This window comes from Diabrotica undecimpunctata, chromosome 1, assembly GCF_040954645.1.
Source record: "Diabrotica undecimpunctata isolate CICGRU chromosome 1, icDiaUnde3, whole genome shotgun sequence".
Lineage (NCBI taxonomy): Eukaryota > Metazoa > Arthropoda > Insecta > Coleoptera > Chrysomelidae > Diabrotica > Diabrotica undecimpunctata.
Window position 1 is genome coordinate 115762409 of NC_092803.1, and position 20568 is coordinate 115782976.

Consider the following 20568-nt stretch of genomic DNA (forward strand, 5'->3'; position numbering starts at 1 on the left):
TTTCGGTCAAACACCATACACTATGAAAAACATATAATCATCTTTTGACTGATATCTACATTTTTGTAATAGTACTGCAAGGTTAAAGAGGGCCTCTCTGGTCCCTTGACGGAACCCGACCTGTTTATCGCTTAAGTTTTGTTCGCATTTTATGTATATTCGTTGGTGAACAACTTTCAATATAATTCTAAGAGTATGGCTATTAGGGTGATTAATCTAAAATAGAAGCATTTATTTAGGGTTGCTGTTTTATATATTTTGTTAACTAGTTGACGTATTACTATTTTAATATGTTATCGGGAGTTGTGGCTATTTGAGGTTTGGCTCCGGCTAACTGTGGTTCTGTTCATTTGCATTAAAGGGTTCCTGTACATATGTATTCTACCATCTTTTTTCTATATTTTTTTTTGATTCAATAGTAATCGATTACTATCTGTTATAATTCTGTAACGTTGAACAATCCTCTTATATTGTCTCCTCACTTCTTTGATTTTCTGTAACCTGTTCAAATGATCAAGGTTTTATTGTAGTTCTTCTAGTTCATTACAGCGCTCATTCATCCATTTCTCTTTTCATATTAGTCTTAGTTTATATCTGTTTTGATATAGTCTTTTTTCGTCCGTTAATAATAAAATTTTCTGTGTCATCCATTAATTTTTTAGTTTGTTTATCTATATTTCTTGTATTTGTATTCTTAAATCGAAATAAGTAGCTTGCCTGATATATACTAAGCTACCTAATAAGGATTCGTATAATTTACATCACCTGACGTACGTGTGTGTGTGTGTGTGTGTGTGTGTGTGTGTGTGTGTGTGTGTGTGTGTGTGTGTGTGTGTGTGTGTGTGTGTGTGTGTGTGTGTGTGTGTGTGTGTGTGTGTGTGTGTGTGTGTGTGTGTGTGTGTGTGTGTGTGTGTGTGTGTGTGTGTGTGTGTGTGTGTGTGTGTGTGTGTGTGTGTGTGTGTGTGTGTGTGTGTGTGTGTGTGTGTGTGTGTGTGTGTGTGTGTGTGTGTGTGTGTGTGTGTGTGTGTGTGTGTGTGTGTGTGTGTGTGTGTGTGTGTGTGTGTGTGTGTGTGTGTGTGTGTGTGTGTGTGTGTGTGTGTGTGTGTGTGTGTGTGTGTGTGTGTGTGTGTGTGTGTGTGTGTGTGTGTGTGTGTGTGTGTGTGTGTGTGTGTGTGTGTGTGTGTGTGTGTGTGTGTGTGTGTGTGTGTGTGTGTGTGTGTGTGTGTGTGTGTGTGTGTGTGTGTGTGTGTGTGTGTGTGTGTGTGTGTGTGTGTGTGTGTGTGTGTGTGTGTGTGTGTGTGTGTGTGTGTGTGTGTGTGTGTGTGTGTGTGTGTGTGTGTGTGTGTGTGTGTGTGTGTGTGTGTGTGTGTGTGTGTGTGTGTGTGTGTGTGTGTGTGTGTGTGTGTGTGTGTGTGTGTGTGTGTGTGTGTGTGTGTGTGTGTGTGTGTGTGTGTGTGTGTGTGTGTGTGTGTGTGTGTGTGTGTGTGTGTGTGTGTGTGTGTGTGTGTGTGTGTGTGTGTGTGTGTGTGTGTGTGTGTGTGTGTGTGTGTGTGTGTGTGTGTGTGTGTGTGTGTGTGTGTGTGTGTGTGTGTGTGTGTGTGTGTGTGTGTGTGTGTGTGTGTGTGTGTGTGTGTGTGTGTGTGTGTGTGTGTGTGTGTGTGTGTGTGTGTGTGTGTGTGTGTGTGTGTGTGTGTGTGTGTGTGTGTGTGTGTGTGTGTGTGTGTGTGTGTGTGTGTGTGTGTGTGTGTTTTATTGGCACTGGTTTTGACAACCAACTGGCAAGTCAATTTGTTTTGAGTTCTCTCTTTACACAAGATATTGTTGGTATTTAAATTTAAAACTATTGTATTGACAGTTAAGACATGGAATGTTAGAAACTTACTTACTAGTTTACTCTGTTTTTGCTGTTTTATTTTTTGTATCTTTTTTTTTTATTTTTTTTTATTTTTTTTTACTTTTTTTTACTTTTTTTTTTATTTTGTTTTTTTTTATTACTACGCTAAGACCTAAACCCGATTCGACACCTCGGAGGTTTAGATCTTCTTAGTAACTTTTTTTTATTTTATTTTTTTTTTATTTTGTTCTCCATTTTTTTTTTATTCTTTATTATTTTTTTTATTGTTTTTTTTTTTGTCAGAGCTTTAATTTTAAACAATTAATATGACCATATAAAATTTTATATACATCTAGAATTCTTTGACTCTAAAAGATGTGTTAAATTAGAAGGTAATTGAACAAGCTTGGTAAAAAAATTTGATATTTCAATAAAATGTAAAGGACATTCTAACAATATATGTTGTAGATCAGCTAGCTCTCCACATATACATTCATTATTATTTGTCAGTCCTATTTTTCTTTTGTATACTGGAGTCATACAATGATTGCTTCTTATTCTACAAATAGTTTTAATGAAGCCTCTGTTGGAAACTTGTTTAAACCATGTCTTGACGGAAATTTTCTGTTGGATTCTTTTATAAAATTTGCCTTTGTCTGAATTGTTGTAGTGTCCCTGCCATTTTGTGCGTTTAAGAGATCTGATTACAGATATTAAATCACCCATAGGAAGTTGATAGGTTTGCAGAGTGGATTCTTTCATTGTTGCTTTTTTAGCCAGATCATCTACTATTTCGTTGTTTTTTATACCAATATGTGCTTTTATCCAGCACAATATGATATTTTTGCCCGATTTCAAAGCTTCACTATTCAGTGCTATGATGTCACTGATGATATAATTTTCTTCAAAATTATGTAAATTATATTTCAGTTTATATACAATGCTTTGGCAGTCTGTAAATATAACATATTTTAGTTCTTTTTGATTCATACATATTTTGTAGGCTTCTTTGACTCCTACGAGTTCATCTGTGAAAGTTGTCATTTTGTCAGGTAATCTGTTGTTTATCTTTATACTTTTTTGGGGGTAGAATATAGCATGTCTAACTTTGCCGTTCATTTTTGAACCATCTGTATATAATTTTTGATAACTCCCCCAATGATGTTGTACATACTGAAGGTGATCTATTTTAGTAAGAAAATCTGTGGCAAGAATATTACTTAAATGACAGTTAAATGGAGATAAATAATCTTCATAGTTTAATTTTCGACATGAGGTTTGTTCCATTTGGTGTATGTCATCAATGTAACTAGAAGCGTTGAGAAAACTTTCCACAACTAAAAGCTGCTTCTTTTTTTCCCAGTAATGATGAGTTAGGTATGTAGTGGTTAGTTGTACAATTTTACTCAACAACAGTTTATTGTTAACTGCCACTTTAACTATAAATTTCTCACTTAAGAATTCTCTGCGTAATGAAAGTGGAGGTTCATTAAGCTCACATTCCATGACTAATATGGGAGTACTACGAAGATAACCAGTGCTTAACCTAAGCGCTTTATTTTTTATACTTTCGATTTTTTGGAGTACAGCGTTTGATGCTGAGCCATAGAATATAGATCCGTAATCTAGGATCGATCTCATTAAATTTCTGTATAGTAATATTGAGATGTTTGGGTCAGCTCCCCAGTTACTGACACTTACAGTCTTGATGATATTGCGTTTTCCGTTCTTCGCAATATATAATTTGTGTGTTCTTTCCAATTTAATTTTGAGTCTAAGAATACGCCAAGACATTTTATTGAAGTTTTATAATCAATTTTATAATTATCAAATTGTAGGTGGTTTGGAGGAGAATATCGTTTTCTGGTAAAAGTAACAATGGTTGATTTACTCTCCGAGATTGTTAAATTCTTATCCGTCGCCCATTTTTTTATAATATTCAATCCCGATTTAAGGTACTCATTACATTTATCTATTGGCTTATTTTCTACATAAATTGCAACATCATCAGCATACTGTAAGATTTTTATATGCTGAGGAAGTTTATTTTCTAAATCAGCAGTATACAGAATATTTACATATATAATAGAGGACTCAAGATGCTACCTTGTGGTAGTCCCAAAGATGTGTACCGTGTGTTAGACTTATCTCCATTTAATCTAACGTGTACTGATCGATTAACATACAAATTAATGATATTCCATGATACAGTTTCAGGTATTCCTATTTACAACATTTTCGCATATAGAATGTGGAGATTAACATTGTCATCAGCCCCTTTTATATCTAAAAACAAAGCACTAACTGTTTTCTTATCAGTAAAGGAACCCTAAATGTCTATCAATAAGTGACTAAGGCTTTCTTGTGTGGATTTACCTTTTCTAAAACCAAACTGAGTTTTTGGTAATAGGTCGTTCTTTTCTAACCAAAATTCCAAACGGTTTTTAATTAGTCTCTCATATGTTTTAAGTATACATGAAGCCAGTCCTATTGGACGGTAAGAATCACAATTATTTAACGATTTTCCGGGTTTTAAGATCGGGAGAATAGTATAAACGTACCAATCGTCAGGAATCTTTATGCGGCGTGACCAAATTTCATTATATATATTCAGAAGCACAGTCTTACCAATTTTTGAAAGATTTGATAGCATCGAGTAATGGATTTCATCAGCACCTGGTGCTGAATTTGAATTTTTCTTTAACGAAAAGTAAAGTTCAGTGCCAGAAAATGGTTTGATTAAGAAGCGGATTTGTTCTGGATAGTCGTATTGCGCATTTACTTGTAGGTCAGGAATTACTAATTCTGCAGACAGTGGAGTGATATTTTGGTGGAACTCTTCTATCCATGAAGCTTCCGATAGTATTATAGGGACTTTGTTCTTAGTTTTTCTATTTTTTAGTCTATTAACTTTTGACCATACATCTTTAATAGGGACCGACCTATTTAAGGACCTGACATAATCTCTCCAGCTATTTCTTTTAGCTTGTTTAGTGATCTTCTTCACGTGGGCATCATCTTTTTTATACTTAAGTAGGTTTTCTTGGTTTGGATGATCTTTGAATATACGTTATCAAATTGAAATATATATACGTAATATATACGTAAATATATACGTAATATTGAAATCATCTGACGTAAAATATATCATTTGGAAGTATTAAAATCAGTGCGGGTAGAGCTCAACTTGGCTTGAAATAAGATGTTTATAATACACAATATCTTACCAAGATACTATATAAATAATAATATATCAATATATCAATAATATTTCCGGTGATATTTTTAATGACCAAACGTGTACCGTTGCATATTCTGGGCGGGTTTAAATTGCGTAGCAGAATAATTGGTGAACCAATTTTCAACTGAAGATTGTGTGGTGGCATCATTGGTATATCCAGAGAATTTTACAATTCTGTTGAATAATTTACGGCTTTGTCTTCATTAACAATACTGTTGATTGACTTAAAACATATCAGATCACCGGATAATAACTGATGAATCTGGAAGTTCGTCAACATCAACATTTTTCGCCACCAAAATTGCGTGCCACTGAGCCAATTATGATTCAACTAATTATTCAGTATGGCCGAGAAGACACAATTAATTTATCTTTGGTCTCAACAAAAGTGCAGAAATAATATGGAAGTGTGATGCATTGTGTATTTGGATGCAGTTTTATTTCCGTTTCCAATCTCCAATTTTTGGAAAATATTTGCGCCAATAGATCATTTTGCACGTGTACACTTAAGTTAATGGTCAATCGAACTGTTTCGACATTTGGTTATAAAAACGAATGTTTTAAACATGTTTTAATCTCATCCGCATATGTAAAGAGAGGAATCACCGGTAATGTCTGTCGAACGTCACCGACAGTAGTACGACAGCACCATCGAATAATTTTCGTTGCCGTTTAAATCTTGCATAATAATTCTATGTAATGCTTCGAGTGAATATTTATACATTCATTCCAGATAATATCTGAACTCGTTTGCATCACTGCAACCATTCCACTTCTTTTTTTAATGTTATACATTGCATTTGGTTTGCTATGAACGTCTAATAGCAACTTGAGTACTAAATGTGCTGTTCGCTCACCATCTAACAATTTTCTGAATCACCAGTAATAAGTAATTTGTAAGGTTTTGGTTGAGTCGTAAGAGGTGGTAACACAACTCTTTCCTGATGCGCAATAGATACCAAGTGTGTCCATTGCACTAATAGAAATTTTTAAATGTGCAGAATAATTAATGTCTGGAGCATATTCAAATGCAAGACAACCAAATGATATACCTGTAATGCGTGGTTGATTAGTTGTCTTGTTTCTCAACATCTTAGTGTTTCTAAAGATATATGCGAAAAAAGAAGGAAAAATTCGAATTTTTTCAATTGTATTCATATTTTGTTTAATAAAAAGTTAAGCTTACACTATACAACTCATGCACAATGAAATTATCATTTGTAGTAATATTTTGGAGCTATTTATCCAAAAAAAATGCGTTAATATGCTTCACACCCAAAAATCGTTATTTTCAACAGATGACACCTAGACTAGAAAGAACGGTTCATTTTACACAAAAAGTTCTATTTAACATTTTTGTTCACAGTTATCTCAGCTACAATTTTTGTTCAAACATTTTTTTTTTCTACAGCGTACAGATTCTTAAATCGATGTTTCCTGTTTTCCCCTTCTTTGAAGCGGGTTTTAGGGGGAAGTCCAGAGGTAGGTATGGCAAACCTTTTTGCATTTTTTTTGAAGTCCCAAAATTGACATTATCAGCAAAATTTTTGTTGCAGCTTGTTCGTATGATTAGAGGTCAAGTCTATGACGGCTGGACTATTTGTTTCATAAAATAGTTAGGTATTACAAAATAAGACCCAAAAAATGTTAAAACTACTAGTTCTTCATGATGATGAGCCATATCGATAATATTAAAAGGGTAATAAGAAAAGTGGTTCTTAAAACAAGAGACAATATTTTGAGGTAAACCACAGCATAGAAAAATTTATTTATACTGCTTTCCTTTGTAAGTGATAGTAATACAATATTCAATATGGTGCCACCATATATTGATATTTCGAAAACCTGCAATAGGTCGAAAGTTGTTGGTAGAATATCTTTAGCAAAGATTAGAACTTTTGAGAGAACATCTTGATTGAATATTGCACTGATGAAGAATGTTGTGTTCCTCAAATGAGTCCTTATAAGTATTTAGGTGAGCACAATAACGATTAGACGAAATAATACGCTATGAAGTTAGATATGGTACAAGCTCGGTAGATGTATTATTGAATTTTGACACAAATTTTGTAATTATTGAGGGAGGATAAAACACAACTCGGTAAGATGACCACGTGCTATAATTCAGGCTCAAAGATGTTGACTTCACATTGTTCAGTTAAATATATTAATCTAGTTGGTCCGCTGGATTTTTGCAAAAACTTCATCATTCATATTCATATTAAATCAAAACATCTAAGTTAATATATAGGTCAATATAAAATATGTAATATATATATATATATATATATATATATATATATAAATATATATATATATATATATATATAAATATATATATATATATATATATATATATATATATATATATATATATATATATATATATATATATATATATATATATGAAAGTGAAAGATTGCATTTCATTTCTCGGAACTCCACCATTGCTCTACATGTGTTTCGAGTTATTCAACTCATCATCAGGAGCACTTGTGGAAGTTCAACTGAAATGAAATGCAGTCTAGTATTTGGTTATTAAAACCAAAATAACAGCCAGGTACGCTAGCAGCGACATCTATACGAAGTAACAAGAAGTCCAGAGACCTCTCTCTGATAGTAAATTAGGTGAACCGCAAATTCAAAGCCTCTTACTAGATACTTTTAACGACGCTAGAAGTATCTTTTTACTTCAACATGCATCTACGATTCACCTTTGAAAATTACTATCTTTTTCGCTCTTTACGTAGAGAAAGACGTTTAAATGAAAGTAAAAGATTGCATTTCATTTCAATCGGAACTCCACCATTGCTCTACACGTGTTTCGAGTTATTAAACTCATCATCAGGAGCACTTGTGGAAGTTCAACTGAAATGAAATGCAGTCTAGTATTTGGTTATTAAAACCAAAATAACAGCCAGGTACGCTAGCAGCGACATGTATACGAAGTAACAAGAAGTCCAGAGACCTCTCTCAGATAATAAATTAGGTGAACCGCAAATTCAAAGCCTCTTACTAGAGACTTTTAACGACGCTAGAAGTATCTTTTTACTTCAACATGCATCTACGATTCACCTTTGAAAATTACTATCTTTTTCGCTCTTTACGTAGAGAAAGACGTTTAAATGAAAGTAAAAGATTGCATTTCATTTCAATCGGAACTCCACCATTGCTCTACACGTGTTTCGAGTTATTAAACTCATCATCAGGAGCACTTGTGGAAGTTCAACTGAAATGAAATGCAGTCTAGTATTTGGTTATTCAAACCAAAATAACAGCCAGGTACGCTAGCAGCGACATCTATACGAAGTAACAAGAAGTCCAGAGACCTCTCTCTGATAGTAAATTAGGTGAACCGCAAATTCAAAGCCTCTTACTAGAGACTTTTAACGACGCTAGAAGTATCTTTTTACTTCAACATGCATCTACGATTTACCTTTGAAAATTACTATCTTTTTCGCTCTTTACGTAGAGAAAGACGTTTAAAAAGACGTTCATTTGACGCTCATTGTCTTACTCCATTTTTTATTTTTATTATTTCTGTTTTTTCTCTTCCGGTGTCTACTATTGCTTGGGAATCTCGCATTGTCAATTCTATCTTTCTTATAAATTTATTTCGTATATTACCCTCTTGTAAGTCTTGGATCATTTTTCTTCTGTTTAGTTTGTCAAACGCCTGTTTAAAGTCTAGAAAAAGTATTTGTCTTTCTCTAGTGCCGTAAGTAACAATAGTAGGATTTTGAGAAAACTCGACATAAATTTTAGAAGTATGCTGTAATTTTGTATATGAAGATATTTTAGTTATTAATTGTTTATTCTTCAAGTACATTTATGTTAAATACAAATGAAAATTTTTATTCTATAATTCTAATTTTTAATGCAAAAAAAAGTTAAAAATATAAAATGGTGCCGTACATACGGCACTCTTCCTTGGTAACGTGAATGGCTATATTTGCCGTATGTACTGCTTTACATTTTTAATAGTTTGTTGAAGGAACACAGCATTTAGATATTTTATAATCTATTAATGTAAGAAAAATAAACTTAATATACAGTTTTAGGAATGGAAGGAAGGACAGTTAAGATTTGATTTCACGTATAGTGCATCTGTGCATCCGCTTATACGTATTTCACCCTAAAAGGGATCTTCGGAACGGCTATTCACAAATGCTCTGAACGTGAAAATAATCTTTTCTGTCATAATAGAAGCAACTATAAAATGGCTTCGATCTGGACGCAATAGCGACATCTGATAAATAAATCCGTAAACTGATTTTCGAATTTGGTTTCGAAAATCAGTTTACGGATTTATTTTTTGGAATGGACTAACTTAATAAATTTTCTAAAAAATATAACCAATACTTTTACATAAGTAGAGGGAATGTCGCAATAGGTCCAGTCTTTTGGCTGAGATGATTGTAGGCAAGTCTTTGCAAAATTGTTTTTGATTTTCTGGCAGTACTTCGTTTAATGACTGAAGGATATTTCTCTTCTTAGCTTCTGGAAATCCACATGGCGCAGTGTGATGACTGGGCAGCTTAATCCCTTTCATTGATTTTTTTTGTAAAAAGTCCAGGTGTTGATATGGGCTCATTACATCATAGTTAGCCTTGTACAACAAATGATAACTACCTCGTTCAGCTTTAATATTAACTATGTCACTTAAATACAAACGTGATGATGATTTTAGCTTTTGTTGGGACACGAAATTGGGCAGTGGTAGAAATCAAAATGTTGCATTTTGTATACGTTAACATTTCCAGATTTGGATTTTTTCACTGCATTAACAAGGTCTTCAAAATCATAAGTTTTCATTTGAGCCTTTAATGATTGCTCTACTTATGGTGAAAACTGTCTGCACTCATGAATGAATGACCAGGTTGGAAATAATTTAAAACTATTTTATTAGCTGCAATGTCATCAGAGTTTATTATATACACTAAAAATGTGTAAAGGCACCAGTTTTTGTTTTGGGAACAGCAGTTGTCTAACCAAAGAACTATTTTTTCAATATCTCTGTGTTGTTTTAAAACATCTACAATGCACTAACATTATCTTCTTTATTGCGGCCTGAAATTCCTTCATGTCACAAAATGAAGTGAACTTTTGCTTTACTTTTTCTCCCTACAGGTGCAAACGTTTCATGATAGGCTATTCGACGCTTTACAAATAATATTTTCTTGAACATGTCTACTCTTGCCAACATGATAACCTTATGTATGTCACTAGAAAAACATATTGCATTATTTGATCTTTCCTGTTCAGAAAAGCTTTTATATGCATTTCTAGCTTCTATAACTAATTCGCTATGAACTTTCCATTGTTTACATATATCACACGATATGTCAAGATTCTCTTTTTTGTGGGCATGAAGTAAAGTGCTCACATTTTTCGCACTCCTCATATCCTAGTTGTACGAATGATATATGTTGTTGTTTAACGATTCGCCTGTATAAATCATATGATACTTTCCCTTTAAACTCGGGAAATTTGTTAATGAATTCACTGTACATAAGTTCTACATTAACATCACCTGGAAGGTAACGCACATTTGGAGCATGCTCCCGTCTGTAATGGGAAATGGTGGGATGAAATGATTCGATGTGTTCGATAATTAAGTGATGGGGTCCTTTATTTTTTGATGGCTGTCTTCCTTCCGTTAGGAGTATTTGTGAGTGAATAATGCACAAACCTGTCATTATTTTTCCTAAAGCCTAATGTGGTGAGAAAAAAACTTTTACAAACCCCTTGTGTGATATCAGAGCAATCTTTTAGTTTGTATTGAATAGATAGTGATCGTCTTTCTGTTTCAGTGTTTTTATTTCTTCTTCGTTTAACATCAACCTTATCACATGACGTGAAAATTAAATGTCTACGTTCAGACCACGTCATTTTCCAAAACCTTTTGTTTATAAACTTTCTTCGTTCTGCAATAATTTTTTGTCCACACTTTTTTTTGCAAAAAGCATCAGCGTTTTTACACGGTATGTATTTTACTGCATGAGATATTTTCATTTCTTTAACTTTAAAAGTTTTTTTATTTCTTCCAGACTGGTTTCAAACCTTTTTCTTTTCTTTGTGACAGGGGTTAATTGATTTTCTACGACGATATTGTCAATATGTTGGTCTGCATTGTCATTACAATATACATTCTAAATTACCTAAATCTTCTTCCAAGTTTATATTATCATTGTTTGGTTGGACCGCATTTGTAAATAGATCTTCAAATAGTACTTCAGGTACATCTATAACTTGTAGGTTAGTATGTGATTCTAAATAAACAGATTTATCAACATCAAATTCTTCCAGTGGACGTGATATCAGTGTATTTTCACTAAGGTCATAAACTAATATATTATGGTTGTCTGTTACCTGTTGAGTTATATTGTCAGGTAATCTAACATCTCCTACATCATCTGACAACGTTATAGTGCAGCTAGATGGTTGAGGTTCTTTATTAGCTACTAATAAATCACTGGAAGGACATTTCGTAGGTAAAATTAGCTCTAATTTCTCATCTTGTACAACTGTTGTGTCAGTCTTGGTGCTTTTTAGAGCTAAGGTTACAATAAGTTCAGAACGAGTTGAGACTGTATTAAACTTTGAAGCACTCATGTTCCAAAACAACAATTAACTAAATGTAATTAATATACTTTCTGGACCACTTTAACAACACAAATATTGGCTTATTATAACCTAAACTGAACACAGCAAATTTTTAGCAAACTCATATGTTACAAACATAACCTCACAATTTACGGTCAACATAAATACAATGCAGTAAATCCATCAGCTGTTTAAATAACCACTAAGAAAAACTGCAGTAACTACAGTGTACTAAGCATAAATACAGTAACTACATCAGCTGTTTAAATAATCACTAAGCAAGACTGCAGTAAGTACATTGTACTAAGCATAAATGCAGTATGTACAAAGGAGTTACTGCATTCTTGGTTAGTCTATTGTATTTACGGCAGTCTTGCTTATTATTTTAAAACTTTTGATACACTTACTGCAAAAAATTATTTTATATCTCGATCACTGTTGGAGATACGGCAATTTTGAGTAGCCCATTGAACTCTACATGGTTTAAAATATAGGAAACCACATATAACTTAATATTCAATATTTTTGGATTTACGGCACTTTTCCTTAGTTGGGCAATATACATCTTTGGGACATCTTGTTTTGGGATTGTCACTATAATTTCCTTCTTCTATTCTTCGGGCCTTATTTGTTTGCTTCATATATTCTATATAGTTCACAAATCTGTCTGTATAGTGCCTCCCTACCGTATTTTAACATTTCCTCACATATTCCGTCTTCTCCCGCTGTTTTCCCGTTTTTAAGTTTGCATATTTTTTTTACTTCGGTATAGATCAATTCTTTTTCTTCATCATCTTGTTCTGTGTTCGTTATTGTTTTTTTTTCTTCTTCTCTATCTGTTTCTTGATATATTTCTTCGAAATACTTCTTTCATTTTTTTGTTTCTATAACTATATTAGCTGTCCGTTTTCGGTTACCTAGTTTTAAGCATTGGTACAATGGTTTTGATTTGTGTCTTTTTTTGTGTTTCTATCTCGTTCATATCTAGTTTTTGATTTTTTTTTCGATTTAAATAATTTTTGGTCTTTTGTCTTTGATCTTTGTACAGTCATATAAACCCAAACAAACAACAACAGATCTTTGTATTTTTCTCGTTCCTCTTCTTTGCTTGTACTTAACCATTTTAATCATGTTCTATTCTTTTCTTCTACTGCTAATTTGCACTCATCGTCAAACCAATTATTTCTTCTTATATTTTGCATTTTGTCCACCACTTTCTCTGCTGCATTGTTTATTCCTTGTTTGATTTTTTTAAATGTTCCATTTGTTGGGCTTCTAAACTGCATCTCTGTATTTACTTCTTGTACAAATCTTCTTCTTACTTCTTTCTCTTTCAATTTAAGTACGTCCCATTTTCTCTGTGCTTTTCGCCTTCCATTCTTCGTTGTTTTTATTTTACATTTTGTAATCACTAGCATATGGTCCGAATTTATGTTGGCCCCTCTGTAAGATCTAACGTCATTTATCGATTGTTTCTGCATCTTTTTAATCAATACATGGTCTATTTGATTTTCCTCTAGACCTACTGGTCTCATCCATGTTATTTTGTGTATGTCTTTGTGTTTATATCTCGTGCTACTTATGTCCATGTTTAATACCGCTGCTAAATTACAAAGTCTTTCTTCACTATAGTATGATGTGTTATATATTGACTACCTCTTGCTACTGACACTTGCTACCTCTCTAAAGCAATTTTCTTTGCCTATTTGGACGTTGAAATCTCCTATAAAAATTAATGTATCTTCTTCCGAGATTTTCTCGGCGTTTTCTTCTAGTGTTTCATAGAACTGCTGTTTTGTCAAGTCGTCACTGTTTTCTGTGGGTGCATAGACATTTATTATGGACAATTTTTTCGGTTTGCTGTTTACTCTTATGTACGTTATTCTATTAATTATGGGTTTAAATTCCATAACTTTATTTCTCATTTCTCCTATCAGCATAAAAGCCGTTCCTCCAATCCCTGTTTTTCTTCGCCCTCATACCACACTGTATAATTTTTGCTTTTCGATTTTTCCATTTAGTTTCCTGGTTTCTCCCTATCTGGTTTCCTGAATTCCTGCAATATCTATCTTGTATTGTTTTTACTGTTTCGCTAGTTCTTTCATTTTTCCTGTTTCGAGGAGCGTCCTCCATGTTTCAATGTTGTTTGTCATTTTCTTAATTCTCTTTTTCTTTTTTGTATTTTTCTTATTATTCTGAATAATATATATTTATTTCAATATAAATATAGAAAATGTAAATATAGACATTATAAAAGATTCATCATCATCATCACTGGCTCGACAACCCTTTTTGGGTCTTGTCCTGTTCTAGGATTCTTCTCCATTCCCATCTGTTTCGTGCTTTTTTTCTCCAGTTTTTTATTTTTAAGGTTGTTATATCATTTTCTATTTGTTCTAAGTATCTCAGTTTCGGTCTTCCTCTTGTTCTTTTTCCTACTGGCATCTGTTTGAATATTTTGTTTGGTATTTCGCCTTCTTCCATTCTCTCTACATGTCCTATCCAACGCAGCCGTCCTATTTTGATGAATGTTATAATAATATCCGGATCCTGGTATATTTTGTATAGTTCAGAGTTGTATCGTCTTCGCCATATTCCGTTTTCTTTTGTGCCCTTATATATGTGTCGCAAGATTTTTCTTTCGAAGGTGGCTAACAACGTAAAATGGCTAATTATAAAAGATTACTTCTCATTATTAGTTTATAAATTATATACTTAATCAAGTCAATTTCCAGTGCGTGAATCTGTGACGCTATCTTTGATTTATTCTGGTCTATAGAAGGAAGCTGCTTAATTTCAGATTCAATGGACAGACTATATTTTCTTTTTAAAAATGTAGTCTTTTTAGTTTAGTTTTTTTTTTTTAAATTTTAATTTTAATTTTTTTAATTTATTTATTATTTACTTTTTTATTTTTTTTTAATTATCAGAATCATTCAGGATCATTATCATTAAAGATCATAAAACAATCAATTGCATATGTTTTTTTTCTTTAACAGTATATATATATATATATATATATATATATTAATAAAAATATATGTATATAAATTGTATTGCATTGATAACTAAACTTTTATCTACAAACTACGACTTTCCCCTTACTAGCAAAATAATTAGAACACTAAAATAATTAAACTTTAATCAACTTGCACGTATTAGTCGTACAACTTCAATTATCAAACTTGGTCTAAAAACTAATTCATCTTGAAGTTAAACAAGATATTGTATAGCGTACACCTACTAAATTAGATACAATTTGACTTTAATTTAACAAATTTTGTTACTGAGAAGTAATTTAACAGTTTGGGCCAAACTGTTACAATTAAAAATTTTGTTGCAATATGGTACTTTGCATATTACTTCTACATGTATACATCGCACGCACCGACACATATGTATATATATATATATATATATATATATATATATATATATATATATATATATATATTAGAAGTGATTATTTCGACCATAAAATAATTTATAAATACGTTCAAATTATCGGGTAAAGTGGTAACTAACTAACTAACTAACCTTAATAATTCATCAAAGAAATATTATTCTTCTAACTTTTCTTTTATTGTTATTTTTATTTTTACATTTGAAATAATTTTAATTTTTTATCGTATAGCTGTAACGAACGTGCTTAAGACAATTTAATCTTGACATTCAATATTTCAAATACTTCAATGTCAGTTTTTATTTGCGAAATCTTTTAAATTCTGTGAGTGTTTTAAAATGTATTTGTACGCCATTTTTTGCAATGTTCAAATTGTTCTAGTTCATTCCTGAGAAAGCTTTTAAATAAATGGCGAAATATTGAGTAATTTAGAAAAAAGAAAGATTTTTATTACAGACCACTTTACCCGATAATTTGAACGTATTTATATATATATATATATATATATATATATATATATATATATATATATATATATATAAAAGGGGGGTTGAGGTTAATTGGGTATACAACTGATTAAAAGCCAAGTGTACTCTGTTTAACAATTCGTTATATTTCGCCAATTTTCATTGGCATCATCAGATGAGAGCTACAATTATTTAAAACATGGTAAAATACAATTTAATAATAGTTTGTTGTTTATATACTTACTTAATTGAGGTTAATGGCAGTGCGATTTATTTTAATACCATCAAGTAAAATTTTTTTTGTTGGAATAATGTTGATTGTAGTTGATGTTGATTACAAATTAAAATATAGGAAACAAATACAATTTAAATTAAAAATAAAACAGACACAACGTTTAGTTCGGTAAATGTTATTATTTAAATAATATTATATAAACAACAAACTATTATTAAATTGTATTTTACCATGTTTTAAATAATTGTAGCTCTCATCTGATGATGCCAATGAAAATTGGCGAAATATAATGAATTGTTAAACAGAGTACACTTGGCTTTTAATCAGCTGTATACCAAATTAACCTCAACCCCCCTTTTTCATCTACCAGTTCAGCTGTTATTTTAGAGGATATATATATATATATATATATATATATATATATATATATATATATATATATATATATATATATATATATATATATATATATATATATTGTTATGATATGTAAAATCAAGAAAATATTGGTTTGTTTAAAATATTTCAAAGTTCAACAAAAAATTAAAATAATTCAGAAAGTATAACCAACAAACATTTCTAAGAAGGAAAGTTATTAAATTCTTGGATTATCTGTACTAAACAAAAAGTAAGCTTTACATAAATTATTTCTTTGTAATACTTCAGTTGACCCGCATAAGTTTAAGTGAAACAAAAGACAAATTGAAACGGGTTTTTACAAATACATTAGTGCAGTGATTAAAGACAATAGAAGATATTTTAGAAAGAGGTTTTTGTTAGTTTTAAGAATTATAGAAAATAATATTTGTAAATAAGTTTTAGGAAATTTTATAATTATAGGTAAAAATTTGTTTGTTATCGAAATGAAAAAATGGGGAATTGTGACGAGTTTTGATTGGCGGAGATTGAAAAAGGTGGGATAAGGAAAGTTTAGCTAGATTGAGGAGAGAGAAAATATAGGCAGTTGGTTTCCAAGTCTTCAAGAAAGAACAGTGTTTGTTCTCTGTCGGTTCCCGAAATGTAGCAAGCAGTAGTGTTGAATGTTAGTGAGTTTTTGTGGAGTTAGTGTATCTGACAGAAGCTGAAACAACAAAATATTGTAAGTCATATTTCTCTACTTATATTCCAAGAGTCACTGTTCAGGCCAACGAGAGATTCAGTTTATCGTAAAGAGAAGATATTCCAAGAGTCAATTTTTCACTCGGGCCAACGAGAGATTCAGTTTATCAAGAGGAGAAAGGCTATCATAATTTGAATGATTTGTGCTTTTGAAGGAGATCATTAAGGACGATATACTTGCAACAATCTGATGTAAGATTGCTGATTACATAGGGAGCGGTTGAGAGGAGATAATATAATCTACAAGGAACAAGGATTTGGACCACTCATCATCAGAGAGAGATAATTTTGTTTTCTGCAGTTTTTTTTCTTTTATTGATAACACAATTTTTACACGTAATTTAGAAAGGATATAAATATTTGGATTAGGAGAGTTAGAATAGTTTGGGATTTTGAGATTTCAATTAATATTGTTTGTACCATTAATTTTTGATTGTTCACGTACGGAGAACAAAATTTGGAGAATCCTTATATGAGATTTGTTTATTGAAAACTTTTGAGTGTGAATTATTTCATTATTTTTATTTCAATATATCGTGTTAGATCATATGTGTTTTTTATTATTCCGGTATTCTCTGGACCTTACCTTTCACATGTAATAGCATAGATATTGAAGCACGAATTTAACCCTGAGATAAAAGAATTAAAAATTGTGATAGAGTCATAATCATATCATTTAAATAATTTTAATTAATCAAAAAAATTAATTAGCTAATTATTCCTTGGCGCACCAAGACTATAAATATCACAATAATATATATATATATCTATATATATATAGATATATATATATATATATATATATATATATATATATATATATATCTATATATATATATATATCTATATATATATATATATATATATATATATATATATATATATATATATATATATATATATATATATATATATATATATATATATATATATATAGAATTGAACAAAATGGCTTTTTTTGTTTGGAAATTTTTTGTAAGATTGTTTCACAGCACTAGAGTATAAATTTGATGTATTGGATAGAGGAGTAACATGTTGAGAATTACTAAGTGTGGAAATTTCTTCCTCTGGATCCTGCATATTGAGTCTATGTTGTCTATGAGTCTATGTTGTACCAAGTTGGTTGCTACGGTTAAACGACTTGGATGTCAAATAACCCTTGTAAAGATAGCGGAAGTGATTATGAAATGTGTTCCAATGGTTGCTAATATGTTGATACATGAGCTTGAAATCCAGAAAAAACGAATAAAAAAGAAAAAATGCCGCACTTCTAGAATCCTTATTTTTATGTTCCTTTATCCGTAAATTCCATAATGCTTCCTTAGCTTCGTATAACTCCATGAATTTAACACTCTCCCTTTCAGACCATTTTCTTTTTGTGTTTACTTCTCGTTTTCGATTTTTCGACACCGACGACATTTTAATTTTACAATACCACACTACTTGGATCCAAGGACGTTGACTAGCTTCCTACCTAACTTGGATAGAACTTGTTGTTAAAAGTGTACTTGTAGCTTGTAAAAGTAGCTTCCAAGTGTTGCGCGCGCAACGTCCAAGCAGACTTTAACCAAGTACACTTGGATCGTGTCAACCCGCCGTTAGTAATAAGCAAATCATCGAGTTAGAATCTATAGGGAGGGCATCACGTGACTAAAAACGACCTCACTTCGGCCATATTGTTATGATCGTTGTGCTAGGTCATGTATGATTGTTTACGTTTGTTGTTTTTAGAATATTTTATAATCAGTTTCTCAGATTAACTTTGAGGTCATTATTGACTATTTTTAAAAGTTTACAAAATAGCAATTAAAACATCCACTTTCAATAAAATAGAAATAATGAATACACAGAATATAAAGATACTAATAAACAATTTCTAAGCTTTTTATAATATTTTTAAGTTCATTAATCATATTTTTTTATTTAAAATATAAATTTGTTATTACTGCTTAGTGATGCATATAATTGTATTTTTAGGTTTCATCTCAAATCAAACAAAAGCCGAAAGTTTTATGATAAGAGATACTACTGACTCAAGTTTAGTAATGTATCGTCGTATAATACTAAATTTTTCCTTTTGACGATGGAGAATTACTGATAATATAAGTACGGTGATAAAAAGCCGAATTGTTAATAATATTTACTGTATAAGTATATATGTATTTTTGTCTTATTTATTAGTAATTGTATATAATTGAACTTTAACAGAATCATATTCCGATATAGTTTTTGCATGCTTTTCTTGAGAGTACTCAAATATTTTGAATCTAAATATCTTAAAATTTCAATATTAAATACGGTAACATAATTTTTTTATTTCTAGACAGTATTTCGATTGTGATATTTGGCAGATATTCATTGTATTTTGTTTAATAACAACTTTTCTAACTTTGTTAGTTAAACTAATTTTTGGTCAAGTATGTAACGAACGATGCACAGCGCCAGCGTTCAGTTAATTTGAAGGTTTCAAATACATAATTTGTAAAACGAACGCATTTCTTTTAATTCATACCGTATATTTAGTGTACCCTTTAAGATATTATTTATATTATTATCTCTTTTAGATACACACTGTTATTTGATTGTATTAATTATTCTTTATATATGTCATATTTTTGTTTACGGCAGAATATAATTACTCTTTTATACTCTTTTTGTTCCCGTCTTGGAACCATCTGTATCTTTCTCGTATTTTTTGTCTTATTTTTCTTTCCGTTCTCGTTACTTTATATCTTTCACAATGCTCTTATCTAATTTTCTATCCATTCTAGTATTTACTAGGTTTCCCTGTTCCTTCAAAAATAGGGTGGTGCCCAAAAGTTTCTTCTCTTACGTGTATTTACCTCACTCGCGAATTTCTTGTAGTCTAGCTCTGTCGAACCGCGACCTAGACACCTCTACCAGACTGAAGCCCATACCGTAGTACCCTTATTTGTGTAACCGTGTTGCCAATGATCAAAGCATTTTCCATCTTCCATTAAGCACACTTCTCCACAGCCTAACAGTGGCATTTATTACGCTACACTTTTAATCAATGCACATCTTGTATTCCTACGTTTTAATCAATTTTTTTCCTATATTTTTTATACTCACGCAGTTAGTGAATTTAGTGTACATCATCATTTTTTAATACCTACCCAATGGCCACTCCTTTAATTTTGATTGAATAAATCATTGTATTGCACTTTTTTAGATTATGTTTAAATCTTCTGAATTACTAATTATAATTGTATAGTAGTTCTTATATTATCGAGTCCAGCACTGATCCCACCGCCATATTGGTATGATTGTTAACCACACCTTCTGACGCCGTTTTTAATATACACGTTAATATGCTCATAGCTTCTCTATAGATTCTAACTCGATGAAGCAAATGAATTAACCTTATTTTACCATTTCTGGTTGTTGGTATAACTTACAGTCAAACTTGTCCAAAAGTCACTTTAATAAATTACACTATTCAAAAATCAAAAATAAACACTCTAATTAGAGTAAAGTGCCATAATATCGGATAGTTGCCTATTATCGGATAGATGTGTTTTAAAGAAACCTGTAATCCGATTATCAAGAAACCAGTTTAGTATGGAGCTAAACCCAGGTCGCCGAATAATATTTTAGCGTCTATAGTAAAACATAGAGGGCACTAAAGTAAGTTATCCGAAT

General features: G+C 31.4%; 1 protein-coding gene across 1 annotated transcript; it reads right to left on the minus strand.

The window, feature by feature from the left end:
• Positions 1-12808: 12808 nt before the first annotated feature.
• LOC140434526 (uncharacterized) lies at positions 12809-13270 on the minus strand. Its single transcript, XM_072522863.1, has one exon. It carries the CDS (start codon positions 13268-13270, stop codon positions 12809-12811), a length of 462 nt encoding a protein of 153 aa, XP_072378964.1.
• Positions 13271-20568: the final 7298 nt, after the last annotated feature.